The 21,462-nt window shown below is 32.7% G+C and overlaps 5 protein-coding genes across 8 annotated transcripts in view; 4 read left to right on the forward strand and 1 right to left on the reverse strand.

Annotated features, from left to right (window-relative positions):
- Nucleotides 1-2,704, forward strand: part of LOC123708817 (uncharacterized protein PFB0765w-like) — a 24,252-nt gene extending 21,548 nt beyond the window's left edge. Inside the window, exon 19 of one of the 2 annotated variants that reach the window (XM_045659726.1) lies at nucleotides 2,485-2,704. In XM_045659726.1, coding sequence (XP_045515682.1) covers nucleotides 2,485-2,689 — 205 coding nt within the window. In that variant the 3' untranslated portion in view covers nucleotides 2,690-2,704. Of the gene's footprint in view, nucleotides 1-2,460 lie in introns of both variants that reach the window. The other variant, XM_045659727.1, reaches the window with a different exon arrangement.
- LOC123708820 (integrin beta pat-3-like) overlaps nucleotides 1-4,751 on the forward strand; it is a 10,843-nt gene extending 6,092 nt beyond the window's left edge. The window contains exons 6-7 of one of the 2 annotated variants that reach the window (XR_006753658.1): nucleotides 3,533-3,668; nucleotides 4,462-4,751. The gene's annotated coding sequence lies outside the window, so the exon portion shown is untranslated. The remainder of the gene's footprint in view (nucleotides 1-3,532; nucleotides 3,669-4,461) is intronic. The other variant, XM_045659731.1, reaches the window with a different exon arrangement.
- On the reverse strand, nucleotides 4,656-8,854 carry LOC123708818 (integrin beta-PS-like). Its single transcript, XM_045659729.1, has 8 exons — nucleotides 8,707-8,854; nucleotides 8,057-8,466; nucleotides 7,435-7,924; nucleotides 7,035-7,369; nucleotides 6,841-6,951; nucleotides 6,454-6,661; nucleotides 5,915-6,308; nucleotides 4,656-5,226 (listed from the first exon to the last, which is right to left on the reverse strand). Exons 1-8 carry the CDS (start codon nucleotides 8,836-8,838, stop codon nucleotides 5,021-5,023), a joined length of 2,286 nt encoding a protein of 761 aa, XP_045515685.1. The 5' UTR covers nucleotides 8,839-8,854; the 3' UTR covers nucleotides 4,656-5,020.
- Nucleotides 8,855-9,340: 486 nt separating this feature from the next.
- LOC123709049 (integrin beta pat-3-like) lies at nucleotides 9,341-14,253 on the forward strand. Of its 2 annotated transcripts, XM_045660137.1 has the most exons (9): nucleotides 9,341-9,488; nucleotides 9,742-10,139; nucleotides 10,204-10,354; nucleotides 10,434-10,714; nucleotides 10,986-11,326; nucleotides 11,757-11,888; nucleotides 12,795-12,969; nucleotides 13,489-13,846; nucleotides 13,992-14,253. In XM_045660137.1, exons 4-9 carry the CDS (start codon nucleotides 10,685-10,687, stop codon nucleotides 14,201-14,203), a joined length of 1,248 nt encoding a protein of 415 aa, XP_045516093.1. In that variant the 5' UTR covers nucleotides 9,341-9,488; nucleotides 9,742-10,139; nucleotides 10,204-10,354; nucleotides 10,434-10,684; the 3' UTR covers nucleotides 14,204-14,253. The 2 variants fall into 2 exon arrangements, with proteins under 2 accessions (XP_045516093.1, XP_045516092.1); XM_045660136.1 differs by having other exon boundaries at nucleotides 10,204-10,714.
- Nucleotides 14,254-16,487: 2,234 nt separating this feature from the next.
- LOC123708752 (integrin beta-6-like) overlaps nucleotides 16,488-21,462 on the forward strand; it is a 35,357-nt gene continuing 30,382 nt past the window's right edge. The window contains exon 1 of the mRNA XM_045659616.1: nucleotides 16,488-16,740. Within this exon, the coding sequence (XP_045515572.1) occupies nucleotides 16,594-16,740 (147 nt within the window). The 5' untranslated portion in view covers nucleotides 16,488-16,593. The remainder of the gene's footprint in view (nucleotides 16,741-21,462) is intronic.

Here is a 21,462-nt window from a genome sequence, read left to right on the forward strand (position 1 = left end):
AGACCCTGCTAGATATGGGCACACCAAAACATCTTGTGCACCTATTAAGACAGCTTTATGAAGAGGGCACAGCTTCGGTTCGCACAGATGATGTCCTATCAGGTGATTTCCATCCAAATGCCGGAGTACGCCAGGGGTGCATAATATCGCCGCTCTTATTCAACGTGTACACCGAACTCATAATGCGCATCACCTTGGAAGACTGGACAGACGGTGTAACAATTGGTGGATACCGGATTGCGAACTTACGTTACGCGGATGACACCACTCTGTTTGCATCCAGTTCGCAACACTTGGAAGAGCTTCTGTCAAGGATGGAACGAGTGAGCCATGAGTTTGGACTTAAGATAAATCGCAGCAAAACCAAGGTAATGATTGTTGACCGTGCCAGAAATAATTCGCCTCAAGTGACTCAAATCGCGAAATGCAACGTAGTCCAATCTTATATTTATCTTGGGGCTCAGATTTCAAACAATGGCGGATGCATCGATGAGGTCAAACGACGTATGGGCATCACAAGAACGGCTATGGACAAGATGCAAAAGATATGGAGAAACAGGACCATAACAAAAGCCACGAAGATCAGGCTCGTGAAGACTCTTATATTCCCCATATTTCTGTACGCGGCCGAAACGTGGACCTTGCGAGATGTGGAAAGACAGAAAATAGACGCTCTAGAAATGTGGTGCTGGAGGAGAATGCTTGGGGTTTCGTAGACCGAGTTTCGTACAAATGTCTCGATACTTCAAGAACTCGGTATTAAGCAGCGTTTATTTTCAATAGTACAATCTCGCATCCTTACATTCTTCGGACACGTATCTCGGCGTGGTATTCAGTCCATAGAACGCCTTGTCGTCCAGGGGAAGATAGAAGGCACTAGACCGCGCGGAAGGTCACCTACGCGTTGGACTGACCAGATCAAGTCTGCCGTAGGAGGTACACTCAATGAGTGTAGTAGGATGACCACTAATAGGCAACGATGGCGAAACGTCGTGAAGCGCATCACATCTGCTCCTTTGATTACCACTACTAAATAGCGATCACGACCGCTCTGTCAACAGTGTACCGGATAAGAAGAAGAAGAATGATATAAATAGATCTGACCCACATACAAAGTCTTCATTACCAGATCCATTGCGTTCTACCATTCTTGGAACTTTTAATGATGTAACAAAAGTAACTATAAATGATCAAATATTTGAAAGCACAACTAAAGAAAATGAATTACTTAGTTATCAAGATGACGACAGTGCCAAGCCAAAGCTTGATTTTGATTGATTCGTATACTGTGGCGATTTACACTTCGCCTATTACAATGCCTGATGAGTATGACAATATTTCGGTTCTTACAAATTCTCCTGCTAAAGACCTCTCTAGTTTTGTAGATAGTCATAAATATTTTACTCCAATTGACTTAATTAGTGAAATGCGAGACGACTTATCGTATAAACTGGATTCTTCACATAAGATTACTGCTACCAATCAAAATAAAAAAGTTGTTAAGAGAAAAAAAGATAACTTAAAAACATCTCCGCCGAGAAGTGAAAACAAAAGGTTTACTACTGAGTTAAGTGCTGACAGGCACAATAAAGGAAAACTTCAAAAAACTACAAACCTTGATATTAAAAGTATGTCATCAAAAGAAAATATTGCGAATGACACTAGTAATGCAAGTAAGAACAAAAAAGGTCCAAAGCACTCTAATTACGGTTTAAAATATATTTTGGTTCAACAAGAAGTTAATTTAAAAAACTTTAAAAATAACAGTGTTCACAGGAGTCATAGTGATAATATTATTAAAGATGGTAACAATCAAAGTGGATCTAGGTCTTGTAGCTCACTATTAAAATCTTTATCGGATTATAGAAATACATTTGCATTCGGTAATGCAACATTTGCACTCGGTTCGGAAGTAAACAAAAATGAGAAAAGCAGGCAGTCGTCCTATTCAATAGAGCGTGGTGTAATGGCTAAAGGCTTAGACAACGTACATGAATATGAAAAATAAAATAAAAGATTTAACTAATACATTGGAAAGTATTGAAAAATATTACCAAAAGAAAATAGAAGCTGTTAAAACTCAATATGACAATAACATTAAGAATATAATAAATGAGCATAATCAAGGCGTTGAAAGCATTCAAAGCTTACACGATGAGACTCTTCAAGATTTTATAAAAAGTCACGAAAGTGAGGTTGAAAACTTGAGAACAATGAGTATCGAAGCTATGCGTAAAGTTGAACAATTAGAAAAGGAAAATAGATCTTTAAAAATGAAATTGCAAGGTGAAAATGAAGCCACGGAGGTAAATCTTATTCAGATTCATATTTACAGTAAACTTCATGATTTATTTCGTAATACAGTTCCTAAAATAAGATCGATTACTCTTGTAATATTAATTAAACAAGATGTTTTATACGGATTGAGTGTTAAGGCGCAACATAAAATTTCAACGCAAAATTCCCGGACACAAGAAAACTGAGGCATAAGAGAAGTGACACAAGAACGCTTACGACGACGAATATTGAGGCTTTTAATGTGAAACCTAAACCTCGCTCACACGGACCTTGTACTTGCACTTTGGATACGAATATATCTGACACAATTCGCACTATTTTCGAACAAGTCGATGTCGATCAACGGCGTATGGCTGAACAAGCAAGCCTATACCAAATATATCGCCAATAAAATTATTAACAATAATGTTGAGGTGAGTTACACACTATTTAAATAAAGAAACAATTGTGTATAGTTTAATACACGAGTTACTAAAAGATAAGTACTAATTATGGGTAAATAACAGTAATTAAAATGTAAATTATATTGCATTATATACCTCTTTGTGCAACGTATATATTGTATGGTACAGACTCACGCAGACTCCCTAGAATTTGTATAAAATAAGTTTAATAGTTTTTCGTGTTTTACAAAGAGACAGTTGTTATTTTGGTAATATAATATAAAATGTTGTGGTTAATAAGAATTTTTTTACAAGCGTTGGATGCGCAAGAGTTAGCCTTTTTACACCTTAAAGTGTGTCGTATGTGGAAATGTATGTTGAGTGAGGAAGAGGTTCTCCAGAAACGCATCGACTCTCTGGAAAACGAATTAATGAATAAGCAGCGACAAACAAAAAATCATAGTAGGTTAGTCTTTTCCTAAAACTTCGAATGATGGCAAAACCTGAAGAGTTTTGATTTCTATACATTCGATACAACTTATACATATATCATCTATACCTATATCTATATCATAGATAGATCTTTTACTATAGAAGATAAGCCATTTTATAGAAACCTGTCTTTGCGGCTTACTAATATACCTTTGACTGCTATATTATTTTTTGGATGGTGCCAATTTACAGTCCTAGATGACGTTAAAGTAGATGGATATGGTAAGAGGATAAAGAATTGTGGAGTGCATTACATTGAAATGTTTTCAACGAAGATGTCATTATACACGCTTCCATAGAGGAGAGGAACAGAAACGCGTGAAAGAAACATTCTAACATACTAAAAAAAGGATTTTCAGTTGCAGAATTAGATCGTAAGGTGGCTGTAGAGAGGCGTCGTCTTGAGGAAGTCCGCGAAGCAGTTTGCAGAAACACGCCAGCCGCTTCCAGGGATACCAGTCTACAGACATATACAACTGTTCCCGAAAAGGATTCGTATGTTTTATCACTCAGCCGCAATAACAAAAAAGTTTTAAACCATCAACCAGGCTTTTCTATGAAAAATGATTAAACGTTTTCGTACTGCGTTCCTTTAGAATGAAACACTAATAAGGCTTTTATTGTTACATCCAGTGAGTTGTTGTGATTTTGGCTGATCTGAATTTGATTGAAAAATGTGTTGTTTTAGTTTGTATTGATGAAATAAATAAACTCTTCTTCTTCTTTGAAAAACCCCAAAATTTACATACGTACGACATTGACATTTTTACAGGGTATGATAAAGTTTGTAGATTATTTAATAAAATCAATACTTCTATTGATGTACTAACCATTATCATGAATTGTTATAAGAGGATGAATGAATGATTAGAAAATTAACTATTTTGATATGCACCGCACACATTTTGGGAGAACTTGCCTATGCACAATATTTACGCCATACATTTCGAATAAAATTTCAAATAAAATAAAATACTATTAAATCAGTTTATGAGTTTACCAGAAAACTATTTATAGAAGCATAAATAATACCTTATATATATACCTTTTTAGTTTTCGATTCAAAGAATGTTATTTTTATATTGCTTTATTAATGTAGTATTTAGATAATATCTAATTAACAATCTAAGGAATGTGTAAATATTAAAAATAATAAAATAAAAAATAATAATTGCCCAGTGCCGTAATAACCTCTTGGATATCTGCACGGTTCATTGATCTTTTAAAAGGGTTGTAGTTGAATACCTTTGTTTCGTCCGTAATAAAAACTCGGTTTTTACTGTTTCAGGCAGTGTCAGCAAAGCTTGATGCAGGAGAACGAAAGGAGAAAAAGCATTTGCAGGATGAACATCCGATCCGTTTGAGGCGGTCCCACGATCGGACAAAGAAGACACATAAGAAATGAAGATTTAAGGGGGATATGGAAGATGTAGGTGTAATTTAAAAATTTCGTGTTTCCAAATTTAATTTTTTATTAATTTTACAATATTATTTATACTTATTTAATGTAATTAAAAATTTTAAAAGTTCTTAATAAATGTATTAATATTATATATGGGTGTCGATTTAGTATAAAACATTCCGAATCATAATTGTTTTCTTATAATTTATAATAAGAGTTTCTGTAAAGGATAGGATTCAGAGTCGAGACTACGCGAACGATCGAACTCGCATGTCAAAATCTAATACGCTTTTGACTTAAGTGAGTTAACTTGAATCGACTTGAAAGTTTACAAAGTAAAAGACTTAAAAACTGCACTGATATTTTCCAATTCATGAGCCCGAAATAGTAATAATGATGTTCACCTCACGATTCCTTACCGATATAATAGTAGTTCCATTTCTGATCAATTTTTTCGATCGTAAGCTGGATTAGTAAAATTTACTTCCGGGGTTCTATACAATGGATTTGATACATCGTAACCGGCCGCAGCAGACTCCTTTATCAGTTTATTGTACTCCCTTTTATCATGAGCGTCAATGAGAAGCTTCCAACCAATCACCATGAGGAGACCAATTAATAATACACCACCAATTGCAGTTCCCACAGCAACTGGAATGGTATATTGTATAAGATTCGATTACAATTTTAATCCCAAATAAATAATTGGGATATCGACGCACACAAAAATGTATGTAGCACAAAATAGTTGATTTCTAGTGGAGGATATTGTATTTGATCCTTTAGTAGGATTAGAACGCAAGCGAATATATATGTGAACTTACTGGAAACATCTTCACTTCTTAGTTTTAATATATATATATATAAATTACGCGTCACGTTGTTTGTCTGCTATGGACTCCAAAACTACTGAACCGATTTCTATCAAATTTGCACACCGTATGCAGTTTGATCTAATTTAAACAGTTTAGCTTACATGTATATAATTGTACTGTACGTATATGTCACTAAATTTCTCTTAAATGGCTGACTGATTTGAATGATTTTGTATGCGTTTGGGTTGATCGTTTAGATTGACAAATCATCCCGGAAGATGGCGCTGCATTCGGTATTTTCATAACTTGTTTAATATCCTAATCACTTGAAACATGATGCAGGACAACGTTTGTCGGGTCCGCTAGTATATTAAATAAGTCCGTTTTATCTAAGTAATTATCTGCCTCTTTTCGTAACTGCACACGTTTGACAGAAAAAGACGAAAGATTGCAATGAGGCTTAATTAGATATTAAGAGTAGAGAAATCGAATTACGTATTAGGCTTATAGCGAAGAAAACATACCCCAAACATCAGCTTTAGCTCGTTCATCTAATTCATTCTGAATTACAACTTCCAATGTGTTAATAGATGCTAGCGGATAATAGTATAGGAAGGTTAATGTTTTGTCATCTTTTAAAAGTTTGTGACACCATTTTGCTTTATGTTCACGCCCAGGCGCGTGCATTTCTGTCTTATTAACAAGTATGACACCCGTTGTCGTTTGATTGTATTCTTCATCACACTTTGTTTTGTTATTATAGAAATTACATAAGGCATAGTCCTCTAGCTCTTTGCAACGCTTCTGAGTCAATTCTTCGCAATCGTCGCAAAATTTTCCGGAGCATATTTCCGATGTACCATTCTGTCGTTGACAGACACATTCTCCGCACTTACACTGTCCTCTTCCAGAACACACCTAAAATAACACTTGAATGAACAAAGACCTTCCGTTATTACCAGTTATAGATCCACACAATCTTTCTTCACTTTAAATATCGACTTTATGTTGTTATATATTCAGTATATGTTGAAATAATAAATAATACGTTATTTACTCTTACTTCGTTGGAAATGGGTGCCATACAACTACGTTCATCATCCGGGCAACGGCAGTCATCGCCAATCCAATTTGGGTCACATGAACAAGTACCATACTGACATCTACCATGCCCTGAGCATAGAAGGCCACCTGGTCGAGGACAAGCATTGTCGTCAAATTGGCAGAAATCCCCAGAAAATCCCTTTTTGCACTCTTCGCATTTACCGCACCTAAGACATTAATGAAAAAAAGGTCTACTCTTGGTTTAAAAAAAGGATTACAGGTTCAACACGAAGAGGCTATTTTGAGTCTTAGAAACGTTTCATTTTTAGCGTAGCCTTAGTCATTATTATGCGAAATTACATTTCCTGCGCATTGGCTATAATATGTTTTATTAATAAAATTTCACCTGCATATTCCACGACCACTACAGTAGTTTGCATCATCAACATTTGCTTTACATTTATCGAAATTAATTGTATTTGTGTCTGTTCCCTTACAATCACATATACTGCCGTATCTAAAATCAGAAAAAATTAGTATCATAGCCAGTGTTACAAGTATTTAGGTGTGTATAATAATATCCATTATCCTTATTCTTACCTATCATCATTACATTTACATACTCCACATTGTAATATACCAGCGCCGCTGCACAAAGTTGAATTCATTTCTCCCTCGGCCTCACAGTCACAATGACAATCAATTTCTAGTTCTATTCTCAATTTTTCATCCAAAGATACTGGACCTATTTCCAGTGAATATTTCATTTTCTTCTCATTGGATGGACATGAGTTTATTTTTAAAAAGCCTTCCATTTCTAAAGATTGCTCGTGTTTGATTTGACAAATACCACTCTTTGTACAATCGGGTACAATCTTCGCTAATTGAATAGGAGGCGGTATATTTGAATCAATTACCACTGATCTTACTAACCCCTACAAGATATATAGAGATAAGTGAAATTGTAAAGATATGAAAAAAACCAGATTTAATTACTTACCAAATATTCGTTTATTATCGTATCGACAATATTACCGGTTAAGGGAACATATTTAGCGCCAATAATTTTCTTTTCTAACGCTTCATAAGATCTTTGAACTTTGGGGTCCACAGCGAATATTATCTTGATATTGCTTTCAGTAGCAATTTTGTTAATTTGACTCACTGAAGGATAGTCATACGTTAGTGATTCGGAATAGGTATTATTTTCAAGATGACATTTCATATCATTAGGCTTTATAGCTCCAACGAATTTTCCATCTCCTGCAGTATGATATACACCATCGGTACATAAAACAATGATACGCCTTGCATTGTTTCGCCAATCTATTTTATCTTTACAAACCATTGCTTGCATTATAGCATCGAAGGCAGCTTCTGGGTCATCATAGTTGGAGCCGTCTGGTTCGCCAATATTTTTAATAAAAAGTGTCACGTTGTCAGTTAACGACAAATGGTTTTTAAAGGAATATGATTTATCAAGAGCTAAACTGAAAATTATAATATTATTATAAATACTAACATGCTGCACGTGTGGTCAGTAAACCACCGAAAATTCTAGTCTATCTAAGATGTATGGCAGGATATTATGTGAAGCTAGATTATTTTCTGAAATTACTTACTTCACAAATGGCATCGCTGGTTTTTCTACATAGCTTCCAATACCAAAACGAACATTATTTGTCAATTTTGTCAATTCTTCGTATATTTTGTAAGCTTGCTGAATAAGTGTTTTGGTATGCTTCTTCATTGTGGCAGAGTAGTCCATGACATAGTATATATCTAATGGATAATCTTTAGCAGGTTTATAGTTCATTTTGAAAGAAATTAATGCATTTAGACGTGCTTTTATTTGTAATATTTGAGGAGTAAATTGTACCACTTTAGATCCATTTAAACCAACATTAAATGTGTCATTTTGAACGATATTGAAACTAGAGATCTGTGGGGGATTATAGTAATTTTCCTTGCACCAAGCATTGTTTTGTTCAGCATACTCTAAGGTTTGGCAACGTCGATCATCGTGTTCTTTCTGAAAATAAGATAACGTTTATAAATAGATGTATCAATTTTAATAAAGTACATACACGGCACGGCACCTTGTGGTATGAATAAATATCAATTTAGATATTTCTTTAATTTGGTATCTCAAAGTGAAAAATGTTGACGAGCAAAAATAATAATAATTGTTAACATGTAGATATGTCTATTGCACAGAAATATTTACTTGTAATTCTAGCTTTATATGACACTAGTGTTTAATAGTACTTACAGCAGAGCACCAAACACATTTGTCTAGATTGTATCCTATACAACCACTACATGTCTTAAAATTTTTACAATTCGATTCACAATCTACTAAATTTAACTTAAGATAAAGGCATATCAAAAACACGACCTTCATTGCTAAGTTCTGATATAATGTGTGATCCTATAAAGTATGCCTTGGTTAAGGAAATGTTAGAATTATTATTGGCTTATGGGAAGATAAACATAATGTATGCGTCATTATTTCGCATATTCCAATTCAAATTACATACAGTTATAATTCCCGTTTTGAAAATATCTAGCTATAAATAAAATAGTTTTTTATTGTTATAAATACTATTCCTTAATATTATGTTTATTACTTAAGTGAAATGTCCAATGATACAACGCTTATCTTATTTTTCTTAAGTTAAAAAAAATACCTATAGTATAGAATAATTAAGGATAAGAATTTCATAAATAAACTTAAATCTTAGTAATATTACAAAATGAGTATTCTTTAACGTAGTTATTTATCATTCATTTCTATAAATACAAAATAATATTGTAACATGTAATCTAATAATAATTATTAATTAAGGAAAATATAAAGTATAGGACACGTATCACATTTAGTATTCAGTTCAGAATAATTTGTTCAAATCACTATTGCTTTATTGTGCAATGAAGATTATACTACTAATATTCTGTGTTTTCTATGCAATTAAATGCTCTTATTCATGTGAAAAGCATTTAACTTGCGAAGGGTGTATCAGAGACGCTAATCAGTGTATTTGGTGTGCTTTGGTGAGTTCCCTTAGATTACAGTATAATTATGAAAAAATATTGAATCAAACAACCGAGTGCGGCAAAAAAATATAAAAGTCATAGAAGAATTAAGAATCTAAATGTTCCGATGAGTGTATAATTTTTCCTAGCACTTTCTCTTGAATACATTAAATATCATTATCATCAACCTAACTATGTTAAGAGAGAAATAACTCTTGAAATATATAACGTACTTAAGAAAATAGAGATTTTTATAATGTTTTCTTTATAGGACAATTATAATGGACCTCGATGTATGACTGCAGAAAAATATATAGACTCCAAGGATTGGTGTATTGGCAACACAATAAATCCGAATAGTACCATGGAAATTGGACAAAATAAAAAATTTTCTTCAGAGGCTGGTCATGTTATTCAGATAAAACCACAAAGCGTTAAAATCAAGCTTAGACCAGGTCAACAAGAAAATTTTGAATTTTCATTTAAAAATGCCGATAACTACCCTGTAGATTTGTATTTTCTTATGGACGGATCAACAACTATGAAAGCTATGAAAGATCAAACACGAGACAAAAGTGAAAACATTTATAAAACTATGAAGAGCATGTCAACTAACGTTCTAATAGGAATGGGAACTTTCGTGGATAAAAACACTCTACCATACACAACGTAAGTGTCTGGTTAACCTATATTTTTATTTTTATTCAATACTTACGTAATTTTACTATTACAGATTAATAAACAGTAGTTTAGCGTACTCATTTAGACATCGCTTGAAGCTGACGCATGACTTTAAAGAATTTCAAAATGTAGTAAATAGTACAGAGTTCGGTTTAAACTATGATACCCAAGAAGGAACATTAGATGCGCTTGCACAAGTAATGGTGTGTAATGATTTAGTTGGCTGGAGAAAAGAGTCGAGAAAAATAATCATAGTTTTAACAGACAGTACCTTTCACGCAGCAGGTGATGGTGGTTTTGGAGGAATTTCCCAACCTTTTGACGGAAAATGTCACAGCGACAGTGGTTATTATTCTAAAGAATTAGAACTAGATTATCCATCTATAAGTATTATAAATAAACTAGCAGCTGATGAGGAGATTTCTGTTATATTTGCTGTTAATAACGACAATAAAAATATTTACAAAACTTTAACTGAAGGCGTGTCAGGATCCAAATGCGTAAGTTTTGAGCAACCGAACGTTGAAGATGGTATGCCGACCATTCTAAAAAGTATTTATAAGGTAAGAACATATTTAAATTATTTTTGAAATTATTCACCTACGAGTAAGAAAAAAGGGAAATTACTGTTTCACAAAACAGAATACAATGTAGAGATCCGAGAGTGTGTTTCATTATCGGCATTAGTGGTCAGTGAGTTTGGCTTGACATTAAAAAAAAAATAGACGTAGAAATGTACTCCACTCCCAATCAGCGAACGGGACTAAATAAAAAGGTTACAAGAAACCGGATCGATACAAGCGTGTGTAGGCTTCAAATTAAAATCTGTTTTAGGACATAACGAGCCAATTGAAATTAAGAGTCAACATGAATTCAGAATACCGGGACTATTTTAATATATCTTTCAATCCGGATTGCATTTCAAGAACCACCAATTCACCACCGTGTAAAATGAGACCGGGAGGAGAGAAAAAGATAAAAGCTACTATAAAACTGTTAAAGTATTTCCCTGATAAAAATATCAGCATAGGTTTGGTAAATGAAGGGATCAGGGAAGAACTGACAATAAACGTTGAAATGATTGAGTCATGTGGTTGTAAACGCGAAGAAAACTCAAGCTTGTGTTCGTCTAGCGGTACTAAGAGATGCGGAATATGCGAATGTAACGAGGGCAGGTCAGTATTTGTTTTGTTTATCTCAGCTTAGTTATTAAAGGAGGATATGCATCTAACAACAAGGTAACATAAAATTATCAATGTAACGTAGTAAAGTTTTATGTTTTACTATTTTATTATTACACATATAAAATCGAATTTAAAAAGGAATGTTCTAAGATATTTAACTCATAAACAAGTGTCGCCAGTCTCTCAAGCACATGAAATATACAGTCGAGACATTAAAACTAAAATTGTTGTTTTTAATAGGTAAAGTTAACTATAGGAAGACAAATATAAATATAGGTCATTATCACTAAGTCATTTAGTCGGAGAAATAAACAATAAGTATTTGAATCTCAAGAGTTATACCAACTTCTCTTGAAGTGGGGAAACTACTATCGATTATTAGAAACTTATTAATTAATTAGTCTTGTAATATGTTTTTCAGTACTGGGGATATCTGTCAGTGCAAAGGCAATATCGTCAGTTTGGGAATGGACACTTGCCGTCAACCGGGCTCTAACAAAGTTTGTAACGGATTAGGTGATTGTGTCTGCGGATCATGTATATGTAAAGAAAGGTAATTGATATTTCATTTATATAACTTTTTATAAATTGTGTCATGTATAAATTATGTGGGTCTGGGACCGTTATTCGATTGAATATTATCCTAACCTTAAATCCCATGTACCTATTTATTTCGACATTTTTTGTTTCGTTTTTTAAAACGAATTTCAAAAGTTTGGTCCCTGTGGCTGTGTGACCTTGAACGCTGCCAGCAATTCATCGCTGAATAACGATATTATTCGTTGAGCGAGGAAAGCTTCTGGGGTCACTGGTAGTATCTACCTGGCATTAACAGGCGTTTCAGGCGGCCCGAGAGTTTCTACATAGAGACAATATATATTTTTGAATTATGACTATATCATGAGAAAATCTAAAATATTCCTCAAATTGTCACTAGGTACCTAAATATTAACACTTTTTTCAATGTAGTTTGACAAGAAAAACTATGATAATTTTATAGATTCAGATATTTTTATAATTAAGAAAATATTTAACCATACAAAATGTATTTGGATATATTGTCTGAAATAGACAATAACTCGAGAACGGCTGGACCGATTTTCATGGTTTCATTTTGTTGTGATTGTCAGATAAAATAACATATTTTAAATATGTCGAATAATGCCAGTAAAAGGATTGACTTATACATTGGTTTTCAAATATGTATGCGTGCATTCAAAAATGTAACTAAGGAAAATATATCAAGCTACATACTTATACAAGAAATGACCAACGCACTGAATCATTCCAGATTATTCTGACGTTAAGGCGCAAAAGTGTAATTAAAATCATTAATTAAGCAAACCAGTACCGACCACATTCATGTGTTAAGCGGTACAGAGTGTAGCTATTAGTATAAACTGAAGAATTCATAAAATAGGTAAAGTTTTAATTTCTTCCTCGATTTTATTAATTTCAGGTTCAAAGGTAAATTTTGTGAGTGTAACGAAGACAGCTGCCCGAGGGGTGAAAACGGGCTCATATGTTCGAATTTAGGGACATGCGATTGTGGCACCTGTAGGTGCAATGACGGTTGGTCTCGTCCTGACTGTTCGTGTCCCACCTCTGTAGGCCACTGTTCCGATGGAGATGTCGTAAGACTTTTACAATATATTTATTAAATATTTTGGTAACTCTCAAAGAGTTTTGTTTTGTTTAGCTAAGCTCAATTCCTTGGTTCTTGGGTTTCAAACGCTAGATTTCTTAACCTAGCGTTTGACAAAGTATGAACCACAAAAAAATGTACCAAATAATAATGCAAAATCTTACAGTGGCAAAACTAAGGTTGTTTGTGTGCGCAAAATACACAGCACAATACCATTTATTACTAGGTAAAGCTCCTCGTAAATGGTAGTCTTGAAAGTAGCATTTATATTATGTTAAAAAGGCATTATCAAATAACATAAACGCACAGATTGGATACGTCTACATAGTTTGTCTCATATATTTGCTTGCAACTTTTTCATCTAAATAGTAATAAAACAGGCACTGCACACATGTACTTGCTCACTGTAAAATACTAAGTAGTTTTAGATGTTAACATATTTTAAACTGCTTTAAACCTACTTTAATAACGTTATATTTTTTTATACGGCAATGCAATAATTTTCCAGATATGCAATAACCGTGGAAAATGTGAGTGCGGATTGTGCATATGCGAACCAATATCACAATGGGACGCTCGCCACGAACAAAATCAGCATTGTCACATATCACCATGCCCATCATGCCACATTCTACAATGCCAACACCTAGAGTCATGTGCTTTATGCCACCTGAGAAAGAAGAAATGTGACTGTAGTCACTTTAACGTTAAAGTCGTGAGCAACATTACGGAGAGTTGGGCGAAATGCCCTGACGTTAGTGTGGATGTTGGTTGCTATACGCAGATGGTGTATCGATATGCTTCAGACCGGTATGGTATAGATGTCATTATACAATCGGAATTGAACTGCGCTAAAAGTCATTTAAGTAAGTACTATCTAAATTTTTAGTTAAAACGCTTTCTTTGTTCTTTGAAAATGTCGCATACATACCAATGGCGCTACAACCTTTTAGGTCGGACATAATAATTGTGATTTTTATTGTTAGCATATCATCTTTATACTGTTTACAGCGCTCGGAGGAATCGTCTTAGTCAGTATAATATTACTTGGTATATTAATATGTATAATCTACAAATACATAACCAAACGGAGAGATCAGCAAGAAGTTGAGAAGTTTGAGAAAAAATTGCTATCTGAAAATTTTGAAAGCCACGAGAATCCAAATTATCAGCCCGCATCTACGAAATTTGAGAATCCTACGTTTGGGTCGGAAATAAATTAAAATTGTTTTAGAGATTTTATTTAGAGAATTATTTTAGAATTATAGAGATGTCAAATTATCTGTTTATTGTTAAATTACCAAATAAAAGGCTCTATAAATAAATACGTTTGTTGTTTGTTTGTTTTTATTTAAGTTCTAAATTATTGATTAACGTCTTGTATTTTCTTTCAATTTCATCAACATAAGCTACTTATAAAGTGTTAGGAATATTGTAACTATCTTCATTTGTTATCCATTAAGATGATAAAAATACCGAGACAGGAGTTAGTTAATTGGTCCTTGCCTTGTATTTCATAAAATTATTAAAATAATTTCATTTTTATGGAGGAAAAAGTTAGCCTAGAATTATGCAGATCGTACTGGCTGTCCACCAATATACTTTTTTGTCCATGACCACAATTAAAACTTACAACTTACTTTACAACACATTGTGAGGGTACCATCTATGGGTATTTAGAGTTCCGAGACTTGGCGTTATGTCTGACTACCTTATGTTAAGGTATAATACATTACATTGTATTCATTTTGACATGAAATCATTGATCGCGCTAAATCTCGTTTCTGAATAACACATTTGTCAAGTAAGACTTCTGTATGACAAAAAAGGTGTAGCCCCTATGCTTTTGAAGCCATTAAGTATATTCACAGATTTATTTAAGTATATTCTTAGGCTACGTATGGAGCACAGAATTTTGAATGGGTTTGTGGCGTTTTACGCAAAATATAATTTTATGTTATTTATGTCATTGGTATGTAAGTTTTAAATCTGTTCTACGGCCTGTGGACGGAAAACTGTATCCAGTGTGTTTACTACATTACTGTTATAAACTTTTTTTATGTATACAATAAAAAATTAATTTAATTTTAAAAGCTACCGAATTTTTCGTCATCTTTTTTAAGTATTACCAATATGGGGTAACAACGCACTGCTCTGCAAATATTAAATTTTAGAACTGGTTTGGTATTTAGGCACTAAGTTAGTTCTTCAATTACGCCCTAGATGTCGTAAAGCTGTAAATAAAAAAAGTTGAAATTAAATCCGTCAGGTCATTATTTTTGTTTGTAAACGAATAAAGGTTTGGAATTCAAGTCATTTCCTATTTAAGTAAGTATGAGATTCAGGATGCGATCCAGGTCTTAAATTGGTTCAAGTAACTCACACTAGGTGACGTTGAATACGTAACCTGTAAAATAATAAGTTTGAAATGCAATTGGAATACCACTGGAATGTAATAAACGCATATTACTGCCAGGCAACAATCATAAATTTCCTTGAATTCTAATTTTAAATTCTTAATTACAAGGTCACAAAAGTGTAACGCTAACGTGTTCTATAAAGTTGTTTCACCTGTAATACCTGTAATTTAATCTCCACCCCGCAGATGGCGCTGAGAATGTCCGACTAAATACATTCATTAAAAATTAAATTTAGAATACAAATTCACGATTTAAAATTACTGCCAACATGAAAACAAAAAAGGAAAAACACAGTCGTTTAATTATTGCGCCTATCAAAATTACACGCGCAGCAACATTCTAAAACGCGCTAACGAAACAAATCAGTGTTTGGAAGTATATAAGGAACGGAAAATTACTAACTATCAGAGTCCAATTCTACTCAGGAAGGCAGATTCTAAGGTCAGATCTGCTCTAATACTGACCTGCAATACGCCTAGATGCAAATTGTTGAAAACTGGATGCCATGCCATCACCCATTACTAAAGAAATTGAGAAATTAGACACAGAAACTAAGTCGGACTGGAGAAAACCCTAATCATGTAAATAATAATCTGAAGATCCAAAGAGAATACACAACATCTAACTATGATGTAGAAAACTGTAGTAGAAGCTTTGACTCTATCTTTTTTTCTTTTAAAGTTTAAATTTCATTTTGTATAGAGTCTTCATAGAGACACTTCATTAAAATAAATAAAAACTATTTTTAATCGCAAATTAAAACTAAAGAAATTTCATAAAACGTAAAATTGTAATCTCAACACCTCGCAATAATTTACATCGTAAACACAATATTTTGCTGATAACAGACGCAAAACGGCTATTAAGTTATTAACTAAACAGAACTAAACTACCTATAAATTTCCTTCATTATTTTTAAACTCAAAGGTTAAATGCCAATATCAACAAAAAGTGTTGAACCGTCATGCTTTGTGCTAAATCATGAGATCGCTAAAAAGAAAAAGCAGTTTCCTCGAATTTTTCTCAATACGAAACGATGATTCATCTCGAGTGTCGCGAGCGATGTTAACGCAGTCTGTGACCAAACGCGCCGCGGTGTTGGCGCGTCGACTCTTATTTGAATTTCGAACGCGACCGTTCAATTACGAGAGTTTTTTATTTTAGTGAAAAAAATAATTTGTGAGTTCTTGAAAATGGCGGTTGTGTGGTTTGCTGTTTTATTGCTTTTTACATGTCGGGAAGTTTTTGCAAGTTATCGCGACTGCTCTAATATTGGAGAAATAAGGAGCTGTGACGAATGCATCCGATGTGGTGGACATTGGTGCAACGATCCATATGAAGTAAGTTTATTTCTATAATTATTACATAAATTTAATGCGATAAGTTTTGCGCGCGAAGACGCAGAGGTTGGCAAAATATCTTACTAATGCTAATTTAAGTGTACCAAAGTAGAGTTATATTAAAGAGGGTCTATCGCTTTTAACAACCTACGTGACTATTATGTAAACAATATTCACAAAAGTCTGTTATAAGATAATCTATGCAAACAATCTATTTATTGATCTAAATAGAGTCACGTTATTCAGAAATAACAAATTGGCTACCCTCAACCTTGATGAAATTCTATACAAATATTCTTAATAATTTTTCATTTGATTTTGGTACAAAAGGTTGTGACTATTCTATTATATATTGAGGATATTTATTAAGACAAGAAAAAAATCCCAAGTGAACGGAAGGAAACAATTGACTTCATAAACTTGACTGGCGATCAAGTGCACAATTGTTCAGATATTTTTTATTCATATTTTCTAATTGCCATATGTAATGATTGCCATCCAATTGCCATTTAAGATCGTGGAAATCTTATATAGAAATAATTAATACTTTATAAAATCTTAACAACGATTTGCAAAAAACATCTATGGTTACTCGCGAGTGCGTTGCCTTTATACTCTTCCGTTTTAGCCCACAACATTTTGATAGACATTATTGTTTAAAAGTTTTTTTTATTATAGTTTTTTTCCGCCATGGCTGTGCAAATTACGCGAAAAAAAAGGGTGAAAAAAGGCATAAATACACATATTTATATAATTCATAAATTTTCCTTAGGAAGTATAGATTTGGATCGAATTCTGTACCAGGAATCGTAATAAATTTAAATATGACTAATCATATAAAATGTCAATAAACCTTCTATAAATTGAGTAACCTATCAACAATTAAACGCTTAATCACCAATTAACTTATGTAGGTATTAGTACTTCCTCATTAAGAGTTTTTATTCAATGGTCAGTACTATTTGTCACCTGTTTTTTTACAGTAAATTATAGAGATGCAGTAAACGTTTGCAATTTAGCAAGTTAAAAGAATCTTTGTCCTCGTTGCTACATGCATATTTAATTAAGTTTATAGAAAAAAATGGTTCATATTTATACGAACATAAGTTTCAAATAAAAATTAAATACAATATGTTACCAAAGATTTAACTTGTATCGCAATTATAACAATCGTTATTAAATACCATTACTGTCAATGGTCACTTAATATCGTTGTTAAAGTTTAAAGTAAACGGTGTCAAATTATTTTTATAATACACAATCAAATGTCCCATCGGTTTAGGAGACATGCGATTGGGCGATAATATCTCCTAAAGCAGCCAGTCTCAATATTATATATAATACTTTTGAAATTCTATCCATAAAGCATAATCTTCTAATTATATTATGGGTTATGTTTGCGACTGTTAAATCTTACTTAACTAATTGTTTTCGTAATATTCCATTTATGTTCAATAGAATATTCCATTAGAACCATTTAATGTATATATTTCATTTTTTAACATTCATAAGTGTACATATGTTACTTAAACGAATAAATGATTTTTACTTTTGATCTTATGAATTAACATTACCTGTTTAGCTATATTTAAAACATATATAATGTTTATGTAATTTATATTTACTTAAAAATAGGTTAAACATTCTTTAATGTGTCATTACCAAGTTACGGAAGGTCGTCCTGATAATTTTAGAGGCCAAACGAAACTATGATTAAGGAGTATTCATGAGTTACATATTTAGGGATATTTAAAAATATATGTGACTTAACAATTGTCGAATCAGAAAGTGACGAAAAATCATTCTGAAATTATACGATGTATTAATCTGATTTTGTAAAATGACGTCCCATTTTTTTAGAATGTTTCTATTTACTAAACATGAATTAAATAATCTTATAAATATTTTTTTTAACTTTGCAACTGACTTCTACATACTAATTCTTTCAGAAAATGTTCCTTACGTATGAAAAAAAAGTTCAACAACCCAGGAAATATATTATTTATAAAAAGAGAATATTAGGAGGGATAAAATTACAATAATCTTATAAGCATCATATTTCTTCAAGCATTTGCCTTATTTTCTTTGGAGCTTAACTTAAGACAGTTAACTTAATTGTAGGAAAAGTTCATACTACTAAAAAAATCAGTGTTGCTACAACATTTTGGGCCTGGGCCTCAGAATTCTGATCATTTCATGATCATTTCTCTTATAGGCAATCGATTAGCGTCGTGCCTGACACACGATGTTTTCCTTTATCGTTCGAGCGAATGTGCGCATATAAAAAGAAAGTCCATTGGTGCACAGCCGGAGATCGACCTACGACCTTAGGGATGAGAGTCGCTCGCTGAAACCACTAGGCCAACACTGCTCTAGAACCTAGTCAATATCAATATTAAAAAATGCTCGGTGTCTTTATAGACAAGTAGGTGATCCTATAATTTATTTAGATATTACGTAATCCGAAAATAAATTATATACAACAAAAAACAATATACTAAACAGTTAGACAAAGATGCAATACTCGTACATAATATATATAAAATGGTTCAAACATTAACGAAAGAAAAAATCTATAGAATTATTAAATACTATATATATAATTTATCTCTGCTGTGTGGTGTGAGCGAGAGGGTATCTACGTGAGGGTGTGTATGTGAGGTGTGCTCAGCTCAGCTAAGGATATTCCGCGATAGCTTCAACCTGCGCTATACGAAACTGAGTTTTTTATGCATATTTATTAACTATATTCTTATGAACGATTCGTGACACCATCATTCATAGGGTTTGCAATTTTTTTACAAGAAATAAAGTATATTCAGGTCTATGGAGAATTTTAAACACGATTTTATTTATTTATTGTTTTAAATACATATTATTTAGAGTTTCTCGCTCAACTTACTAATTTACAATCTTTCGAAAAACTTCATACACCTCATCACAATTATAACGAAAATTAAAATGCTCTATTTCTATCTTCCCGTTTAGCATTCATTCCTAAACAGAAAGAACAGAAAGAAGATGATGATGTAGATGATACAATTTTAGTTATGTTTTTTAATTTTTTCTGTAGACTTTACTAATAAATGACTGCGCTACATTGGTGTGAGCGTCTAAGTATTTAACACAGTTTATTATTGTTGAAAACAGTAGTTGGCAACCCTACTGGCAAAGTAAATCAAAATATCCACGTATGATTCATTGCTATGATAACGTAGTTTCCAAATTCATAACTAATTTACGGTGGTGTCAAAAATTTGTATCACATTTTCCTTACAACTAATGCGATATCATACAATCACTAAACCAATATTGATGTAATGTGGTTAATTTTTGGTTTGTTTTAGTGACAGTGTTGCGTTGTTTGTTGTCTTGTATTTACTATATAAAATAATATTAGTGACGATTTTTCTCATATCCAATCATCAATCTCATTAACCAACTTCTTAGGTCTTATAAAGACTAAAAATGACATAAAACACATAAGCGCTTATTAAGAGAGTTCATACATTTATCATAATTGACAATCTGTACATATCATAAAATATAGTTTTAGGTTAATGATGGTCTAACTTCATAAATCAAACATATTAGGCAATATCTTACGAAACATATTGACCTAAATTGCACATTTTTCATGTTTGAACCACTTCAAATACAACTATTTATTCAAAATTAACTGCAATGATACTTATGTGATTGAGTTAAGATCTTTATTTGTTTGTATTTTTATAGCCACCGTCTAATAAAGCACGAGGCATTGCTAATGATTTTGCTAATGTGTTTATAACGCCTGTAAGAGTAATAACGTTTTAAAGTTAAAAATGTTAATCTAATACAGTGCGAACTGAATACTGTATTTGTGGTGGTACAATCCATAATTTGACATTTGTATCCCATCACTCTTTTAGCTCTCATAATACATAACGATTTTTCTAAGACTTGGACGTCGGAAAATCCATTAAGTTTTCATATAGCATTATTAAATACCTAAAGACAATACAGAATCAAGAATTAGGCTTAGTATCGACTTTGAATTAGAATTATGCCTACAGATAAAAACGTAACACTTAAGTTATACTTGTATCTACTTCAACCACAACGTTGACAGTTAACCACGTGTCAAAGTCAAACTGACATTTGTCGCTCTATTCAGCGATTTACCGCAAACGATGTTAAATAAATGCTTTTTACACGTATTGAAACATTGAAATAATAACCGATTAATAGCTAAAAATAAATAATACATAAATAATCTTGTGTGAAATTATTATATCAAATCCCTGTTAACATTGCGACTAATAACGAAGTGGTCCGAAATTGGATCGATACACGAATTTCCTGAGGCACCCCATTTTCCAATATCCGGCGAATAACAAATTATCTATGTAATAAACTAATGACTGTCTTATAAAAATAAAGGATTAACTGGAAGCAAATTTTAAGTAATATCATTCTTTTCCATGACTCATGGTTAAGGCCACCGCGTAAACGTGTTCTACCTTTAGTCACACTATAGTTTTGAATCCTATAAAAATATACGAAATTGTTTCGAAGCCTTGAGATTAGATTTTATAAGAATACGGGATCTCCGGGTCTGGTTTCGGTAAAGGGTTGTATCCGCATATTGTCAATGTACCAAATTTTAAATCAAATTTTAGAATTTACCGAGTACGTAGTCAAGTCATGTTAACCATTCAATAAAAAGCAATAGTCCTAAGA

The sequence above is a fragment of the Pieris brassicae genome, chromosome 4 (assembly GCF_905147105.1).
Source record: "Pieris brassicae chromosome 4, ilPieBrab1.1, whole genome shotgun sequence".
In the NCBI taxonomy this organism is placed as follows: domain Eukaryota; kingdom Metazoa; phylum Arthropoda; class Insecta; order Lepidoptera; family Pieridae; genus Pieris; species Pieris brassicae.